The sequence below is a fragment of the Phyllostomus discolor genome, chromosome 2 (genome assembly GCF_004126475.2).
Source record: "Phyllostomus discolor isolate MPI-MPIP mPhyDis1 chromosome 2, mPhyDis1.pri.v3, whole genome shotgun sequence".
In the NCBI taxonomy this organism is placed as follows: Eukaryota; Metazoa; Chordata; class Mammalia; order Chiroptera; family Phyllostomidae; genus Phyllostomus; species Phyllostomus discolor.
The window spans coordinates 10,667,769-10,686,592 of record NC_040904.2 but is presented as its reverse complement, the minus strand read 5'-3'; the positions used below and the strand labels follow the sequence as shown (position 1 = coordinate 10,686,592).

Below are 18,824 nucleotides of genomic sequence, written 5' to 3'. Positions count from 1 at the left end.
GGTACCTCCTCGCCCTAGCCCCACGGAGACTGCTGAGGGTGAAGCAGCCCCAGGTACTGACCGCCCTAAAGGCTGTGTGGGGCATCTGTGCCTGGGAGAAGGACAGATGGGGTGCAGCCTGCTCTTGGGAGGGGACTGTGGGGCGGCCACCAGACTGGTGGGTCTTTGCAGAATGAAATGCCAACCTCTATTAAAGATCATCAAAAATCTTGCCTGGCCGGTATAGCTCAGTAGGTTGAGCACAGGCCTGCCAACCAAAGGGTCACTGGTTCCATGCTCCGTTGGGGCACATGCCTGGGTTGTGGGCCAGGCCTCAGTAGGGGCTGTGCAAGAGGCAACCACACATTGATGTGTCTCTCCCTTTCTCTCTCCCTCCCTTCTCCTTTCTCTAAAAATAAATAAATAAAACCTTAAAAAAAACAAAGATCATCAAGAATGTTAAGACAGCATTGACCTGAGCAGAGCCCTCCAAGCACAGGGCCTTGTGCTGCTGATGGGGGTGCGTTGCCCCTTTTAGGGAGCCCCCGGCCTTGGGGAGCAGCGGCCGCAGCTGGGGAGAGCCGGCGCTGCCTGGCCGGCCTGCCCCGCCAGGGCACCCACGCCCCTGCACACACTCGCTGCCCTCCCACTCTCCCCTTCCACTCCCCTGCCGGGCCGGGCTGCGCTGGTCTCTGCCCAGAGCCAGGCCAGGCCTGCAGCCCCACAGTTCCCTTCTTGTCCCTCGGACGGCCTGACGCTCTGAGACTCGGGTGCTTGCATGAAGAAACGGAGGCCCAGTGGGCCACCTGGGGGGTCCTGAGGGAGGGCACACAGAGGGCCAGCTCTGGCTACAGCCTGGTAAAGAGTGGAGTCTCAGCTGACCTGAGGTCCCTGTCTGGTGGGGACTTTTCCCCCCCGCTGAGGGTCCTGGTCACAGGTGCTTCTTTCAGGGGTTCCCACGCTGGACAGAGCGATCCCTCCTCCTCCTCAGAGTCGGCAGCCTCACTGTGGATCCTGGTGCTGCCCCGCCCCGACCGCTGGGTGTTTGCCCAGGGGCCAGCCTGCCCCTGTCCCCTCGCCGTGGCTGGTGGTTAATGAGCAGCCCGGCGGGGAGTGTGCAGGCCCTGCAGGACGCGGAGAGCCCCGTGCGTCCTGCCCTCCTGCCTCACGAGAGCAGCGCCCTGACCGAGGCTCAAGGCCATGTCTCGCCTGGTGGAATGCGTCCCCAACTTCTCGGAGGGGAACAACCAGGAGGTGAGGGGCCGGTGTGGGGCGGGGGGCAGCCTGGGGGCAGCGCGAGGGGCATAGGTGTGGTGTTGGGGCTATCTTCTCTCAGAGGGGCCCACCCCCTATCACCACAGTGACATGCACGCCCGTGAGTGTGGGAAACCGAACTGACCGGCCTGGGCAGTCAGGCAGGGGGCCTGACCCCAGGTTTGGACACATCACTGGGCCTCATGTGAAAATGGGGCCTCCACCCCACACCCACAAGGCTGTTTGAGGGTCCTCACCATGGTTCCTCCGTCTCCCCCTTCCCACAGCTTATCGGGTGGAGCACGGTCGTTATCCTTACGGCACCTACGAGGGAGCTGAGGCTCGGAGATTGTAGGCCGGCTACTGCGGGCCCCGGAGCAGTTTGCATACTGAGCCCCTAGGGCTCCTGACCCCTGGGCATTTCTGTCACCTCAGAAGGTTCTGGGCCTTTCATACCCGCCCCCGCCCCCGACGCAGCTGTTCCACTGGGGGCCTCTTGGAGGGCCTGGAGCCCCGACCTCTGTGACCTGGGCCTATCGGTCCCCTTCTTGGCGCCCAGGCAGCTCCTCTGCCTGTTCTGCTTTCTGCCTCAGTTTCTCCTGGAGGGTGCTGCTCATTGCCCCCTCCTTGGCAACCATAGCCGGCTGTGGGTCTCCCCCGGCTCCTGCTCTTTTGGGAATTCCCCAGTGCTCAGTGCCAGCTTGCTAGGGACACCTTTGGGTGGGCGCGGGACAGGAGAGAGACAGCCACCTCTGAAGCTCCCATCCCTTCTTCCAAGTGGGGAAACCGAGGCGTGGGCCGGGCTCTCGCCCCCAGGTGATCGACGCCATCTCCCAAGCTGTGGCTCAGACCCCGGGCTGCGTGCTGTTGGACGTGGACGCCGGCCCCTCGACCAACCGCACGGTCTACACCTTCGTGGGGTCTCCCGAGGATGTGGTGGAGGGGGCCCTCAACGCCGCCCGGGCTGCCTTCCGGCTCATCGACATGAGCAAGCACAAAGGTGAGGGGCCATCTCACCCACAGGGCACGGCCTGGAGTCTGGGGGCCTGTCCTGGGAGGACCCCCGCAGCCCCTGAGGGGTCTCAGATGCAGCCCATGGAGCCCGCTTGGCCAGGTGGAGGTGCCTGGCGACTCGGGGCAGTGAGGCTCGGGTGCTGTGAGCGGCCCCTGAGGCAGGGGGTGGAGGGCCAGGGGAAGCTGGCCCTGCTGGAAACCAACCTGCCAACAGCCTGCAAAGCCAAACACATCGGGGCGGCAAGCAGGGTCCAAGGTCTCTGGCCGCTCATGGGGGGAAGCCAGGCCCACAGGCAGGGAATTTGCAAGTGACCGCAACTGGAGAGGAGATGGGGGCACATCTCCAAGAGTGAGGGGCTGCCTGGGGGATGGAGAGGAGTGCCAGGGAGCGGGGAGGGGTTCACCATCTCGAAGGGGCGCTCCTGGCCAGCTGCAGGGGCTCGGCATGGACTCCTGGCTGTCGGGGGGCGGGGAGGGCTGGACGGCCAGTGCTGGGCCAGGAAGCCTTCCAGCTTGGCCAGGACCCCGGGAGAGCACTGGCAGCCCTTCTGTGTTTTCTCTGTGGTTGTAAGGAGAGGGAGGGACTCATTGTTAACCTGCAAGTAAAAGGGCAAAGTGAGAAACAACACCATTTATCTGAGATCGAAGAATAGTTTACTTGGGCCCTGGTTGAAATGCTGCCCCGCCCCCACCAAAGGGTTGCGGGTTTGATCCCCGGTGGGACTGGTCTGGGAGGTGACTGACTGATCTTTCTCGAATCAGTGTTTCTTTCTCTCTCCTCTCTCTCAAACCAATAAACATATCCTTGAGTGAGGATTAAAAAAAAAAAAGACTAGCAACTCAGGAGGCACTGGCTCCGGCAGAAGCCCAGACGGTGTTCTGATTAGGAGACACAGACAGAGGGCATCTGTGAGAAGGGGAGGGAACTGTTTCACCAGTAAAAGGAAGTCAGTTCTGTTGCGCAGATCACACAGTGGCATGACTCTAAAGAATGTCTCAGTCCCGCAGTCCTAGTATCTGCTTTCTGTTACCCTTGCAAACAGTTCTCCGGGGCGCAGGGTTGCTTTGGGCCTAGGGCACAAGTTATTTTGCCCTGTTTTAACCTTCCCAATGTGCAAGGCAGGTCCTGGGGGTCAGCTCGGGTTGCATTTTGAAGTGGCTCCATTTATGTTATTTCTGACACAACACAGGTGCCAAAACACTGGGGTCCCGCTTCTCCCGGGATCCCGCTTCTCCCGGGGTCCCTGCGGTGGGTATGAACAGCTGGGAGTGTGGACGGTGGGGCAGATGGGGGCCTGAGGGGGCGCCCCTGCCCAGGCCCACAGCGGGGCCTCCTGGCGCTCAGCCTCCATCCCTCCGCAGGAGAGCACCCTCGGATGGGCGCCCTGGATGTGTGCCCCTTCATCCCGGTGAGGGGCGTCGGCATGGCTGAGTGTGTGCTCTGCGCCCAGGCCTTCGGCCGGCGGCTGGCAAGGGAGCTGAACGTGCCAGGTGAGTGGCCCCTGAGGAGGGGCCCCCGATCCCAGGGTCCCCTCAACCAGCCCCTCTTCTCTTTCAGTTTCCATCAGCATCTCTCACCCTTCTCTGCTTGGGACTCCTTAAAAATGCAGATTATTGGAACAAAACAAAACACAACAAAAACCCGTGCCACTAGCGAACGGACAGGGAAGAATATTTCTGCTTCTTCCATAAGGAGATACAAGCGTTGGGTGCCCCAGCCTCTGGGAGGCCCTGGGGTCCCCTGCACTGAGGTGGTCGGGGTGTGGGGGTGTGGAGCAGAGCAGCCAGTTTGTGATGTAATTTAGCAAGATGAGTGGCAGCCCCTATCAGTCCGTGCCTCCTAATGGTACCATCTCGCTTTGGGGGACTAACCGAGAACATGACTGGGAACAAAGAGGGGCAAATTGGAAACAACGTGTGTGGTGGACGGGGCACGTGAGCTCAGGGGCATACCCCCTGCCCCGTGCAGATTTGGGGGGTAGCACACACCTGTCACTGTGCTCGTGCGGGCGTTGGGAGTCTGCGGGGAGTTTCCTCAACTTGTGGCCCTATTTACTGTACAATGAAAATATATTTTAGAAAGAACTATGGGCGCCCTTGCAGTAGCATGCCTTAATTTTTCTGGCCAGCCGATGGCTTTTGCAGGGACACCTGTGTAGGGGGAGCAGAAGGGTGGGGCCTGCCCTGCCCCTGGTGGGCAGAGGAGCCGTCCTAGCCCATGCTGAGTGTCCGCCAGTGACCACCCACAGAGAAAGGGCACTCCTGGAGAGGCAGGAGCTGAGGCTGGCGAGCTCGGCCTGCCTCGGTTCTCCTCCGGGAATGGGGGCTTGGGGTTCCCACCTGCCAGCGCCTGACCAGCGGGCCCCCCTTGCAGTGTACCTCTACGGTGAGGCAGCACAGGTGGCCAGTCGCCGGACCCTGCCGGCCATCCGGGCGGGGGAGTACGAGGCCCTGCCTGAAAAGGTGTCGTGTTCTCCTGAGGGCGGGCGGGTTTGGGGTGAACCCTGCAGGGATACGATGTACCCTCTTCCTTCCCCCTCCCCTGACCCCAGCGGGGCGTCCCTTCCATGGAGTGCAACACCCCAGGGTGAGTCTTTCCACAGCTCAAGCAGGCCGAGTGGGCGCCCGACTTTGGCCCCAGCACCTTTGTCCCCAGCTGGGGGGCCACTGCCACAGGGGCACGGAAGTTCCTCCTCGCCTTCAACATCAACCTGCTCAGCACCAAGGAGCAGGCCCACCGCATCGCCCTCAACCTTCGGGAGCAGGGCCGGGGGGAGGACCAGGTGAGAGGCGGCCAGGCTCACCTGCCATGGCCGTGCACCGGGCTTGTCCCATGGGCCACCAGGGGCGCAGGGAGAGGGTCAGAGGCTGTGTGGCACCATGGGCTGGACCTGCTGGCCAGCCCAGCCTCAGAGTCCATGCCGTGTGGGAAGAGGCAGGGTAGGGTTCCGTGTTTGCAGTGGGGGAGCATTTGCTTCAAAGGGCATTTTCCGTGGAAGCAGGCAGGGCTGTACCTGCTGTGGAAATACCGCAGCATTTCTGCCCTGCAAGGAGGACAGCTGCTCTCTGAGACCCAGTTCCCCTCGGTGCTCTCAGGCTCCCCCGGACATTCCCAGGGACCCCAGATACTCCCAGGGATCCCGACCCACCTGGTCTGCCACGGCAGGCGGCTGTCGCCTGGGTTTCGCATCAGTGCTGTAGAAAGTCTGAGTTGGACAGGTAGACACGGGGACACCTGGTTAAGGAGGCGGAGGGCAACCCCCTGCTGGCCTGTTAGCCCCCCCCTCCGGCTCCAGAGGGCCCCCCCCCCAGCCCTGGTTGTGGACGCCATCGTGTGAGTACAACACAGAAGCAGGGAGAACCCAAATCCTTCTTCTGCTCTGAAGTCGAGGTCAGAGGTCCCTCCTCAGATGGGCTGAGTCACCCCAAGGATGAGGGGCTCAGAGCCCCTCTGGAGTAAGGGGTTCAGTGGAAGGAAGGGACCAAACGGGATTTCGGAGCTGCATAGGCATGGCCTCAGGTCGGCCCCAACTTCACCCCACACGCAGTGCTGACCGAGGAGCAGGGACTCATCTGAGCCTGGGGCCCGTGGCGTAGGCCCCCTAGAGCCTGTCCCTCTGGGGCCTCAGTTTCCCTGTGGCGGGCAGTCCTCTTCTTGCCTGCTCCTATGAGAGAGTGGGAGAACGAGGGGTGGGCCATGTGTGCTTGGCCGCCACCGGGAGCGCCACCTGCAGGCCATGAGGGGCCAATACACCTGCCAACATCCTTGCCTGCCTTGTCCCGGCCCCTCTAGGGAGCAAGGGGTCCCCTGGCCAGTGGGGGAACGCAGGGGCAAGTAGCTCTCAGCACCGGTGACCAGGAGGTGTTGCACAGGGCATGGGCTGAGAAAGGCTTTTCTCCTCTGCAGCCAGGACGTCTGAAAAAGGTTCAGGGCATTGGCTGGTACCTTGATGAAAAGAACCTGGCTCAGGTGTCCACGAACCTCCTGGACTTTGAGGTCACAGGGCTGCACACGGTCTACGAGGAGACCTGCAGAGAAGCCCAGGTGAGCAGGATGGGTGCCCCTCCTGGCTGGGAGATCCTGCCAGGTGAGCAGGGCGGTGTCCCCACCACCCTGCTGAGGGTTCTCACGCCCGGTCCCCTGGGGCTGACGCTGGCCCACCTCCGCAGGAGCTGAGCCTCCCAGTGGTGGGCTCGCAGCTCGTGGGCCTGGTGCCCCTGAAGGCCCTCCTGGACACCGCTGCCTTCTACTGCGAGAAGGAGAACCTCTTCATCCTGGAGGAGGAGCACCGGATCCGGCTGGTGGGCTGTGCCCCCGAGGGAGGGATTGGCCCGAGGGGTGGGGAGCAGGCTGAGGACTGAGGGGTGGGGGCCAGCGGTGAGTGAGCTCCAGGCCCCGGGAACAGGACACCAGGGCCCGCAGCCCTGTCCCTGGGGCCCGGACTCACTCTTTTGTTTCATTATCTGCGCTTAGAAGATGAGACCATGCTGTCTGCGTTTTGGGGGGCACCAATGAGGTTCGCTTTGTGACCTAAACTGTGTTCTGTCTTGTAGAAATTCTGGTGGGAGGACTGTCTTTCAGCCCCCCCCTTCCTTTCCCCTGGTGTCTGTTCTGGAGCCACCGCACCCCCAGCCCCCTCCCACTTCCAGGGGTGGGAGTGAGTCTCCGGCCCCTGGATCCACGGATTTTTGTGGTTCCACGCGTCCCACGTGACAGCTTTGCCTTGAGCTCCCCGGGTCTGGCATTCCTCCCATTTTGAGTGCGTTTCTGACATTGAGCAATGATAGGATCTCTCCGACAGTTTTTGTTCGGTACTTTAAGTTATTTCCGCGTATTTGCCAATGTAGCAGGTGCTCCTGGACTTACCTATGTCCTATTTTCAGGTATGTCAGAGCATGTGGGGGTGTGTCAGTGTGTCCTTCTGGTGACCGTATATGGACGTTAGTCTATTTTTTAGGTATTCTGGTGATTACTGTTGTAACTTAATGCACTTGCCTCTTTTTATTGAGTTCTTTCCATTTTAAAATTATATACGAATTCTCAACTTTATTGATTTTTATCGGTACATTGACTGCCTTCCATGAAAATGGGAAAACAAACACACAATATTTCGTCCCACCTTTTTTTCTTTCTTTATTTCCTGATTTTTTTTTTTTTTGAGTTATAGTATTTTTCAGGGAGGTTCTTTTGGTGGGTAATTTTTTTCCATTGTTTTTATTGTGGTAAAATAGGCAGAACATAAAATCTGTCATCTTACCCCTTTTTAAGTGTATAGTTCAATAGTGTTAAATGCACTTGTAATGCCATGCAGCCCGTCACCACCACCCAGGATGGGTTTTGGTGTTTCTGCAAAACATGTGGCGGGAGTCCAGCGAGGTCCCTGCAGCCGTGGGGCGCTGGGCGGCATCGCCGTCCTCACAGCTCGACGTCCTCCATCCCTGAGCATGGCACGCATTTGCATTTTTTGCACGTCTTCAAATTCTTCCATCAGCGTTTTGCAGTTTTCACCGTGCAAGTCTTTCACCTCCTTGGTTCATGGGTCCCCAGGTGTTTAATAATTCTTTTGGATGCTATTGCAAATGAAGTTGTTTTTGTAAGTTCTTTTTCAGATGGCTCATTGTCCGTGTATAGAAATGCAGCTGACGCACGTGTGTGTTCACTTGGTATCCGGCTACTTGTCTAAATTCATTTATTAGTTCCAAGCGGTTAAAGTTTTAAGTTTAAGAACGTACGTCCTCTCTTAGCACTTTATGAATACCAGACAATGTTGACCCAGCGAAGAAAGATGAGAAGATGAATGCCCTGCGAGCGCGCCATCTTTGCTCCAGATTTGCATTGTGGTGTTATTGTTACATGGTCGCATACATGGCACTGACCTACTGTGCCCATAGCTGCATATGTTAACTATACTACATATCTGCAGATAATTAATCTTAGTTCTGTAAGTAAGGTCAACGTGTGGCTCTCATTTCCCGCCCGCCTCCTTGCTTGTCTGTTGGCTGGATTTCACAATTAAGCTGATCTGTAATGAAAGGCTCACAGTGGCTTCATTCTGTGGTTTGCGGCATGTTTGGGAATGTCTTTCTTTCCGTGACTTTACTCTTGCGAGACAGCTGGACAGCTGAAACTCTAAGTCACTGGTTCTTCCCCGAGAACGATGTGATCGTACTTGGAATTACTGTCTTTTGGAATTAAATGTGACTTTGGGAAGTCATCTCCCTGCTCAAGGTGACCTACGCTTTCTCCTTGATGCCTGGCGGATTCCCCACTTCCCCCGGGAATTCAGTAACGCTGCCTCATCTGTGTTGCTGTGGGTTGTTTTATCTTACTTGGGAACAGTGTTCCTTGAGATTTATGGATTTCATTCTTACTTGCTTTCAGGCACATTTTCTTTTATTATATTTTTGACCCAGTTATTCGGTTCTTTTACTTCAGGGACACTGATTATATTGTAGAAGCAATTTCTGTCTTCTAAATATTCTATCTTTTCTCTGCTTTCTTTCCATTTATTTCCCCCTGGATTAGTGTGTTTTTCTCAAACCTCACTTCAAGTCACTGGTACAGTTTACGGCCAGTTTATTTTCTCTTTCATTTTTTTCTTAATTCTCTTTGCAGCTTTTACAAAAGTTCGCATAACTTCTTTTTTTTTTAAGATTTTATTTATTTTTTATGGAGGGAAGGGAGGGAGGGGGAAGGGGGGAGAGAGAGAGAGACAGACAGACAGACAGACAGACATCAATGTGCGGCTGCTGGGGGTTATGGCCTACAACCCAGGAATGTACCCTGGCTGGGAATCGAACCTAGGACACTTTGGTTCCCAGCCCGCGCTCAATCCACTGAGCTACGCCAGCCAGGGCAAAAAGTTCGCATAACTTTTTATTTTGATGTGGTTCTCTACTCACAGAGAAGATGCAGGACTAGTACCAGGGACACTTTTCCACCGTCCAGGTTCACCAGCTGTTTGCAATTTGCTCCATTTGCGTTATTACTGTGTTCACACGTAATCATATCATTCTTTTCCGGACCATTTCAGAGCAGGTTGAAGACACTGTCCCCTTTACCCCTGACTTATTCAGGGTGTTTTTCTTAAGAACAGAACATTCCCTGACACAACAGCATAACTACCAAAATCAGGAAATTCCACATCAATACAAATTCTAGCATCTCATCTATAGGCTATAATCAATTGCACCGGTGTCTCAATAACTTCCCTTATAGATATTTATCCTCCTCTCCAGGACCCAGAGGACACGGGGCAGTTAGTTGTCATGTCTTTTGTCCCCTTTAATCGGAAACAGTTCCCCAGGCCTCCTGGCTGCTCTTCCTTGACCTTGGCAGACCTTGAAGGATGAGCTAGTTGGTTTGTAAAGCGCTCCTCAGAGGTACGGGCCGGCATTTCCCACGAGTGCATGCAGTCACGCGCTGTCATCTGCAGGAGCAGCAGGGCAGGGCCGGGCCCTCAGGGTGGCGGGTCGGGAGACCACGTGCCCGTCCGTGTCTCAGGGATGACTTGGGTCCTTGGCTGAGGTGGCGTGGAGACCCAGAGTTTGCCGCTGCCGTCTCTCCGTTCTTCCACTTGTGATTGGTAAGCGCTCTGTGGGGAGGGAGTTCGAGGCTCTGCACACACCTCGTGACTCCCCAAACTCCAGCCCCAGGCATAGGGGCCGGCAGGGGCTTTCTGACGTCATCCCAGAAAAAGCTTCCTCCTCGGCCACATTCGGGTGCTCCGTATCGACGTGTTGGGTGCTCTCCTCCATTTTCCGAGGTGCCGCTTTGTGCTCTTTAGCTGAAACGTCTGATTTTGCCCATGGTCTCTGCTGACCCTCTTGTGGTGGTTTGTGACTTTGGGGGGTGAGTGTGGGCTCTCTGGAACCTTCTCAGTGGCAGTTCTCGGGCTCCTGGGTATGATGTCGGTGTTTGCTGGTTAGATGCTTGGGAACGCTGCCACGCGGGCCTCTTCATTTATTTTCTTTTTCTCATAACGTTTGCTTTTTATTAAGTACATTTTACTGATTATGCTATTACAGTTGCTCCATTTTTTCTTTGCCCCCCTCCGCCCCATACCTCCATTCCCCCCAGAAATCCCCACCTTACTTCATGTCCATGGGTCGTACATGTAAGTTCTTTGGCTTCTCCGTTTCCCATACTATTCCTAACCTCCCCCTGTCTATTTTGCACCTACCAATTGTGCTTCTTATTCCCTGCACCTTCACCCCCATTCTCCGCCCCCCGCCCCCTCCCTGCCGATACCCCTCGGTGTGATCTCCATTTCTGTGATTCTCTTTCTATTCTAGTTGTTTGCTTAGTTTGTTTTTGCGTTTCAGATTCAGGTGCTGGTAGTTGTGAGTCTGTTGTCATTATATTGTTCAGAGTTTTGAGTTTCTTTTTCTTAGATAATGGGTCACTGTAGACAGAGTCTCCCGCTTGCTGCTTTGGATGCTCACGGCTGGCTTGTGAGCTCAGTGAGAGCAGGGCCCACGCCTTCAGCAGGGTGACTCAGGGTCACTGTTTCCAGGAGGGACGGTTTTCTGCTTCCCCGAGAGGAAGGCGGAGACAGGGGTGGGCCCCAGTTGCGTCCTTCAGAGGACTGCTATTCCTGTCTACGCTTGGAGATGTCACCTTTCGGGGCTCTGCTGTCCGACACCCACTCGCTGAAGGCTCAAGCCCTCCCCAGTGAGGGGGGGACACTGGAGGTGCTCATGTGTCCCCAGGAAGGACCCAGCCTTGGGGCGAGCAGGCCTTTCTGGCTCACCTTTCTGGTCCCTACTGGCCTTGAGCGATTTCCTTTACTCTCTGCCACTTAGCTGGGTGTTCACACCCATTTTACACATTGGGTTCATCTCTCTGGTGTTTTTCGTGTCAGCGGGGCTTTGCCTAACGATGATTCCACAAGCACACTCACTCCCCAAGGGCCTCTCTACCTGTCCCTGTGTTTCTGGAGACACCTCACGACCGCCCCGGGACCCTGCTGGCTTGTTCCTCTGAGCAGCACCTGCCACCTACTATTTTGTTTGTGTGGAAATGTCAGCCTGTCTGGCTCAGAAAGAGCTGGGCCTTTGTCACTGGTGTACAGCACCACGAAGTGTTTTGAATGTTTTTTTTAGCGGAAGGAATTCTCATCTTAAATGGGGGTTGGTCCACCTTTATTTTGAGTTTAGGTAAAACTCACTGTTCCCTGTGTAACAAGTCTTATGTTCAGGCCCAGCAAGCAGCTGCTGGGCCTTGGAGGCTGGTTGGCTGCGGGATCCTGAGGAAATGAAGCCCCGTCCAAAGGGCAGTGCTGCCGGCCCCTGTCCGCACGATGTCCTGCACACGGTGCCCCCTGTGGGGCAGGTGGGGAGGCCTGCGTGGCTCAGAATGAGGGCCAGGTGCCGAGGGATCGAAGGGCCGGCTCCTCTCTCTGGGCCTCAGTTTCCTTCTGGAGTAACACCCACGGGCGAATGCGTCAGAGGGTCTGGCAGGGCCGAGGTACCTGCTCTGGGCTAGGTGCTCTCCTGGGTGGGCCCAGCGTGGACGGGGGGCCAGCAGGGGTCGACAGGGCCCCTAGTGGGCGAGGGTGTGGCTGGCTCCCCCCCCTCCCAGACTCACTCCCCCCACAGCAGCCAGTGACCAGGGTGGGAATGCTGCCATGAGCTGGGGTGGACTGAGCCTTTGGTGGCCTTCCTTACGCGTGGGGGATGGGCTGAGGGGACCTGTCAGTCACCAGCCCCTTCTTTTCTAGGTGGTGAACAGGCTGGGCCTGGACTCCTTGTCCCCCTTCAATCCTAAAGAACGGATCATCGAGTGAGCTGGCTCCCCCAGGCCCCCCCTTTGCCCCCACCCTGCTGGCCTTCTGCTTGGTTGCTTATTCCTCAGCGAACACCTGGTTGCCTGTGCCAGCCTCAGGGTTGGGGGCTGGTTGGGGGTGCAATGAGGCCCCAACAAGGTCCTGCTCAGCCCTCAGGGGGCTTTCAGGGTGACCACAGCTCCCCCACCCCCACACCCCAGGCCCTGGTTGCTCTGCAAACCGGGACCATGTCCCCTTTCTCATGTTGGCGAGGAGGGGGCGAGGGGGCGAGGTGGAGTTAAGGACCAGGGTCTAAGCCAGACCTCCCTTGACAGTCTGTAGTTACCACCCAGGCCCTGTCCCTGTCCGCACACGGCCCGGGACCCCATCCCTGTCCCTCCTGGGTCCCGCAGATACCTGGTCCCCGAGAGCAGGCCTGAGCAGCGCTTGGTGGACAAGTCCCTGCAGGCCTTTGTCCGAGAGGTGGGCGCCCGCTCCGCAACCCCGGGGGGCGGCTCAGTGGCGGCGGCCAGTGCGGCCATGGTGAGCTCAAGCAGGAGGAAGGGACGGGAGTGGGGGCGGGGTGGTGGGGGTGGTAGACAAGGACCGGGTGGCAGCAGGGCTCTCAGTCCCTCAACTTGCCCCTCCACAGGGTGCCTCGCTGGCCTGCATGGCCGGCTTGATGACCTACGGGAGGCGCCAGTTCGAGCCCTTGGACGCGTCCATGCGGCGCCTGATCCCACCCTTCCATGCAGCCTCGGCCAAGCTGACGGCGCTGGTGGATGCTGACGCCCAGGCCTTTGGAGCCTACTTGGTGAGTGCCCAGAGGGGCCAGGATGTGGTCAGTGGTCAGCGGTGATCGGAGGAGAGAGAGCTGTGTGCCCTTGGACGCATCCAGGCACGCTGAAGGAGGGCAGGGCCCGGACAGGGCCGTGCTCACAGCACAGGGGGCCACAGACAAGGCGGCCTGTCCATGCAGCGGTCAGAGGGCCTCAAGCACGTTGTGTGGAGAGTGACAGGCCTGGCGTGGCCCCTCCCAGGCAGAGGCGCCTTTGGGGAAAGGGGGAGGCATAGGCTGAACCTTTATGCCTAGACTTTGGGGGCTGCACTGTTGCCTGGGTCACTTCTGAGCAGTGGCTGCAGCCTGGGGGCTGTGGGAGGGGCAGGATGCAGGGACCTCACAAGACCCCTTTGGGGCTGGCAGCCCTGCCCAGCTGCCAGCCCTTCCTCTCCAGTCCCTTAGCCCCTTAGCGCCCTCTCTGGGGTCCCGGAGCCAGGTCGCCTGCCTCTGCGGGGGGCCCAACACCAAGGGCCTTAAACCACGAACCCGACAGAAGCGCTCTTCCCGTGAAGTCTATGCCGTGTGGAAACGCCAGCCCAGTTGGTGGTGTGGGCGCTGCCACGAGGGCGCCCCCACCCTGCCCGGGCCCCGTGTGGCCCGGACCCAGCTGCCCCTCACCGCAGGCGTTTCTGTGCTCTGTTCCTGCAGGAAGCGATGAAGCTGCCGAGGAGCACACCGGAGGAGAGGGAAAGGTGGGTGTCGCCCAGCCAGTGGGGTGTGGGAGGACCTCCGGGCTCCTCGAACGGACTTCACTTCCAGTTAAGCTGCCCTCGGGGCACGTGTTTGTGGTTAAAGAGTGACTTTCCTGTTGTCCCCACCCTGGTTCGGTCCGCTCACAGCTGTGGGGGTGGGATCTGGGGTGGGGCTCCTGAAGGACCCGGCCACGACCTTTGGCACTCCCTGGGTTTCAGACGGGCAGCTGCCCTGCAGCAGGGGCTGAGGCAGGCGGTGGCCGTGCCCCTGGAGCTGGCGGAGACGGTGGCCTCGCTCTGGCCGGCGCTGCAGGAGCTGGCCCTGTGTGTGAACTTGGCCTGCCGGTCAGACCTGCAGGTACGTGGTGGAGCCTGGCCTCCCACGGTGGCGGGTCCCTGGGCCATCACGGACGTTCGTGGGTGTTTACCGAGTGAGGCCTGGGTGTGAGCATGTCCCGGGTAGTCTTGGTGTATTGATCTCGTCTGAAGATGGAGAATTCAGGATCTTGCCTGAGGTTTCAGGATAGACAAGTAACTCAAACGTGTCTCCAGAGTCCACCCCGACCCTCTCCGTGCCTCCCCTGCTGCCTCCTCCTGGCCTCCTGGTTCTAGAAATCACGAAGACTGCTCTCGGACGTGCACACATCACACCGCCCGCAGCCCACGTGCGGAGGGCTCGGGCCTGGGATTTCTGCAGCCCGCACTAAGACCCTGCAGTGTGCAAGGTCTTTATAAGCGAGACCCCTGTGTTCTGTGTCTGGTCGCCCGCAGAGAAGTGTCCCCTCCTTCCCTGGCAAGGCAGCTGCATGTGATTTGTCAAGTACGGAAGCCGCCTGGGCACAAAGGCTGTGCCACCCCCCACCCCCCCCACCCCCCGGTCCAGGTTCCCCGTGGGCCTCAGTCTGAGATTTCCTTGCCCCATGGGGTTCTGTAAATGTCTAACATGCTGGAGCTCATTGGTGAGGACACTACCTGTGGCCAGCTCCACCCAGGCCTGGGCACCATGCAGTGTTTGCTGCATTAGGTCAGGGAGCTCTGGGGCCAGTGAGATGTGGGCCTGGGTCAGCTGAGCGTGAGCCTCTGCATGCTGGATGGCACAGGGTCCAGGGACCCCCTGGGAGGGCCATGCTCCTACCGAGTGACAGGCCATCGTGCTCACTCCATCCCCCACCACCTCCACACCCAGGGTTTTGACCCAGGAGGGGGCCCGGGCTGCCCTGAAGCTGATGTGCTAGGAGGCCGGGCCTTGCTCAGATGAGAGGGGCCTCCGTTTCTAAGCTTGAAGGCGGAGAGTTGGCCATGATCATTAGCTCGGTCCTCTGGGTGGACAAGACTGGAGCCCACTCCCTGCTGCGGGGCGCAGGCAGGCAGCCTCAGACGGGCTGCCCGGCTGCCTCTGGGGACTCTCAGTGATTGGTGTGCCATCACTGCTGATGAGGTGTGAGGGCTCCAGGGGGCAGGCACTCTCCAGGATGCCAGACGCCGCTGCCCAGCCCAGGCCTAGGCTCCTTGCTGAGAGTGGACAGGGCAAGCCTCACGGTCCCCCAGCCCTGTCCCTGTGGCCTTGCAGGTGGCGGCCAAGGCCCTGGAGACAGGCATGTTTGGTGCATATTTCAACGTGCTCATCAACCTGAAGGACATCAGCGATGACAAGTTCAAGAACCAGGTGAGCTGCGGTGCTCAGGGCTGGCCCCACGGAGAGGCCTGCAGGAGCCCCTGGGGCTGTGGTTTGCAGCCGTGGGCCGAGCCCCTGACAACAGGCCTTCAAGGGAGGCGTCTGTCCATCTTTCTGCAGGGGGAGGAGGCCTGGCTGTGGTCCTCTCTCAGGGTTTCTGGGGAGGCAGGTGGCAGCTCCCTTTCCCTCACTGCGGGGCTACGGCTGGACTTGAGCCAGTCCTGATTGACTGGGGACTGGGAAGCTGCCGGCATCGGGGCCCCTGTGCCCTTGATGGGGCTGCGGCCTGGCTACCCTGAGACTGCCCATGGTGCCTACCTGACTCGTGGGGCTGCCTGCGCCCGGGGTCCTCTGGACTGGCCAGGCCAGACACTGGCACCAGCATCCCAGGGCCTCAAAGAACAGTTGCCCGTCGATGAAATTCTCTCAGCTTTGGCATTCACTGTACTTTCATTGTTATTGTGATTGAGGTCAAATTTACAGAACATACAATTTACCATTTTAACATGTATAATTCAGGGCTTTGGCATACTTAGAATGTTGTGAATTCACCACTTCTCTCCAGTTCTGGAACATTCTTGTCACTTCCAAAAAAGAAGACTCCACACCCCTTAGCGCCCTGTTCCGCTGCCCCAGCCCCAGCTGCCACCGAGCTGTGTGGTTTCTCTCTGTGATTTTGTGAGAATTGTTAGGAAGCGGGAAGGGGACCACAGTGGCCTTTTCAGGGCCAGGCTCTGTCCCCATCTGCCTGGTCCAGCCAGGCTGATGACGGTTGGCTGTCCTCAGGGAAGTCACTGTCCATGGTGTGGGCACTGAGTTAAAGGACTGACCACCTGAGCACTCCCCCTCTGGCCTTGGGGACAGAGCCCTACCCTCAGCAGTCACAGCTAAAGTGGGAAGACCAGGGGTGGGGGAGGAGCCTGGAGCCTGCCTGTCCCCAAAGCTCAGGACAGATAAAGGGCCCCTCCCATCTCCAGTGAGAGGCCTGTGAGGAAGCCCAGGATGGCCCGTCGTCTGAGTGGACAATTCAGGGAGCTTGGGCCAGAGGTGGCTCGAGGAGGTGGCAGGGGAAGCCTGGGCTGGTGGGGATGGGCACGGTTGCAGGGTGCTGACCAGGCCCCTTGTCTGTCAGATCCACCAGCGCGTCTCCAGGCTCCTGCAGGACGCCAAGACCCAGGCCAAGCAGGTGCTGGACCGCCTGGAGGAGCGGCGGGAGTGACGGCCGGGAGGGTCTCACTGGACTCCGCAACCCCAGTGCCCTCTCTCTCTTCCCAAGAGGATCCGGCTCACCTGACAAGACAGGGCAGCCTTTGGAGACGGTCCTTGTGAGGCCCAGATGGTGGGCATGGGGGGTGGGCGGGGCCTGTCTGAGGTTGGGGGTGTCGCCCACCATCACCTGTGGCCTCTAGTAAAGTGACAACACACCACTGCCTGTGTAGAGTGTTTGGGATGTGGGGGAGAGGGCTGAGCCCAGTGGGCAGGGGTGAGGACTGGTGACGAGGGTGAGCTGGGGACATGAGAGGAAACGGGGGCCAAGTGAGGGGACATGCTGGCTCCAGGGCCCCACGTGTGAGGTGTGACAGGCCTGAACCCAGCCACTGGTCACTCCAGGCACCTGAGCCCTGGTGCAGGGTACCCGGTGACCCGGCACAGTGGTCTTGGGGTTGAGCATGGGCACAGCCCCCATGGAGTGACAGGTTCCCTCCAGTCGCATCACTTCCGATGCAGGGTGGCAGACAGGTGTCTGCAGAACAGGGTGGCTGAGTCCCAGGGACACGCAGGGCAGGTGAGAATGAGGAGCTGCTGGTGTGTTAGAGTTCCTGGGAGGTGACAGTCTGAGCCCAGAATGAACCCCCTGGGCACGGGTGGCCCTACTGACCCACAGCCCTCAGCGTGAGTGGGGACTAAGCCCCCGCAGTCTAACACGGAGCTGCCCTGGTGGGTGCAGGAGTGTTGCCTGTCCTTCCACGGGCCTCCAGCTGCTCAGTGCATGGCAGGAGGGGACTGCCATGCTCCCCAGCGCAGCCTGCTGCCAGACTTGGGGTTTGGCCCTGAGAAGTGGCAGATGGGCGTGAGTGTAGTCTCCCCATCTTTCCTTTCTTCTTTTTTTTTAAATCCAAAACTGGGGACATGCTTATTGATTTTGGAGAGAGGAGAAGGGACAGAGAGGGAGAGAAGCATTGATGTGAGACAGAAATATTGATTGGTTGCCTCCTGAACACACTCTGAACGGAGACTAACCCGAAACCTTGGCATGTGCCCTGACTGGGAATCAAACCTGTGAACTTTTGGTTTATGTGACAATGTTCCAGCCAACTAAGCCACATCGGCCAGGGCTCACTGTCTCTTCCTAGATCTGAGGTTGACCATCTTTTCATGTCATTAACGATATGTTTTCTTTTTTTTTAACATATATTTTATTGATTATGCTATTAAAGTTGTCCCATTTCCCCCCTTTATTACCCTCCGCCCTATACACCCTCTCCCACCCACATTCCCTCCCCCTTTAGTTCATGTCCATGGGTCATACATGTAAGTTCTTTGGCTTCTACATTTTCTGTACTCTTGACCTCCCCCTGTCTATTTTCTACCTACCATTCATGATACTTATTCTCTGTACCTTTCCCCCTCTCTTCCCATCCCACTCCCCCGCTGATAACCTTCCATGTGATCCCCATTTCTGGGATTCTGTTTCTGTTTTAGTTGTTTGCTTATTTTGTTTTTGTTTTTGGTGTGGTTGTCAATAACTGTGAGTTTGTTGCCATTTTACTGTTCATATTTTTGATTGTTTTCTTTTTCTTAGATAAGTTCCTTTAACATTTCATATAATAAGGGCTTGGTGATGATGAACTCCTTTAACTTGACCTTATCTGGGAAGCACTTTATCTGCCCTTCCATTCTAAATGAAAGCTTTGCTGGATAGAGCAATCTTGGATGTAGGTCCTTGCCTTTCATGACTTGGAATACTTCTTTCCAGCCCCTTCTTGCCTGTAAAGTTTCTTTTGAGAAATCAGCTGACAGCATTATGAAAACTCCTTTGTAGGTAACTGTCTCCTTTTTTCTTGATGCTTTTAAGATTCTTTCCTTATCTTTAATCTTGAGTAATATAATTATGATGTGCCTTGGTGTGTGCTTCCTTGGGTCCAACTTCTTTGGGACTCTCTGAGCTTCCTGGACTTCCTGGAAGTCTATTTCCTTTGCCAGATTAGGGAAGTTCTCCTTCATTATTTGTTCAAGTAACTTTTCCACTTGTTGCTCTTCCTCTTCTCCTTCTGGCACTCCTATGATTCGGATGTTGGAACGTTTAAAGTTGTCTTGGAGGTTCCTAAGCCTCTCCTCACTTTTTTTGGATTCTTGTTTCTTCATTCTTTTCTGGTTGAATGTTTCTTTCTTCCTTCTGGTCCACTCCATTGATTTGAGGCCCAGTTTTCTTCCCATCACTGTTTGTTCCCTGTGCATTTTCCTTTATTTCACTTTGCATAGCCTTGACTTCTTCCTCTATTTGTGACCATATTCAACCAATTCTGTGAACATCCTGATCACCAGTGTTTTGAACTGTGCGCCTGATAGGTTGGCTATCTTTTTGTTGCTTAGTTGTGTTT

The 18,824-nt window shown here is 57.4% G+C and overlaps 1 protein-coding gene across 3 annotated transcripts; it reads left to right on the top strand.

Moving 5' to 3' along the window:
• The first annotated feature begins 1,061 nt into the window (after window positions 1–1,061).
• FTCD (formimidoyltransferase cyclodeaminase) lies at window positions 1,062–16,649 on the top strand. Of its 3 annotated transcripts, none has more exons than XM_036017521.1 (14): window positions 1,062–1,233; window positions 2,050–2,233; window positions 3,610–3,738; window positions 4,622–4,710; window positions 4,851–5,030; window positions 6,155–6,292; window positions 6,418–6,549; window positions 11,970–12,031; window positions 12,428–12,557; window positions 12,667–12,828; window positions 13,504–13,547; window positions 13,767–13,905; window positions 15,096–15,213; window positions 16,355–16,649. In XM_036017521.1, the coding sequence occupies exons 1-13, from the start codon at window positions 1,180–1,182 to the stop codon at window positions 15,195–15,197; spliced, it is 1,545 nt and encodes a 514-aa protein (XP_035873414.1). In that variant the 5' UTR covers window positions 1,062–1,179; the 3' UTR covers window positions 15,198–15,213; window positions 16,355–16,649. The 3 variants fall into 3 exon arrangements, with proteins under 3 accessions (XP_035873414.1, XP_035873415.1, XP_028360754.1); XM_028504953.2 differs by having other exon boundaries at window positions 1,068–1,233; window positions 15,118–15,213; XM_036017522.1 differs by lacking the exon at window positions 15,096–15,213 and having other exon boundaries at window positions 1,063–1,233.
• Window positions 16,650–18,824: the final 2,175 nt, after the last annotated feature.

What these genes read in the sequence shown, in the direction of transcription:
- FTCD (XM_028504953.2), top strand. Translation starts at nt 1,180, where the DNA reads ATGTCTCGCCTGGTGGAATGCGTCCCCAACTTCTCGGAGGGGAACAAC. An exon ending in CGGAGGGGAACAACCAGGAG is followed by an intron (nt 1,234 to 2,049) that starts GTGAGGGGCCGG and finishes TCTCGCCCCCAG; the next exon opens with GTGATCGACGCCATCTCCCA. An exon ending in AGACCTGCAGAGAAGCCCAG is followed by an intron (nt 6,293 to 6,417) that starts GTGAGCAGGATG and finishes CCACCTCCGCAG; the next exon opens with GAGCTGAGCCTCCCAGTGGT.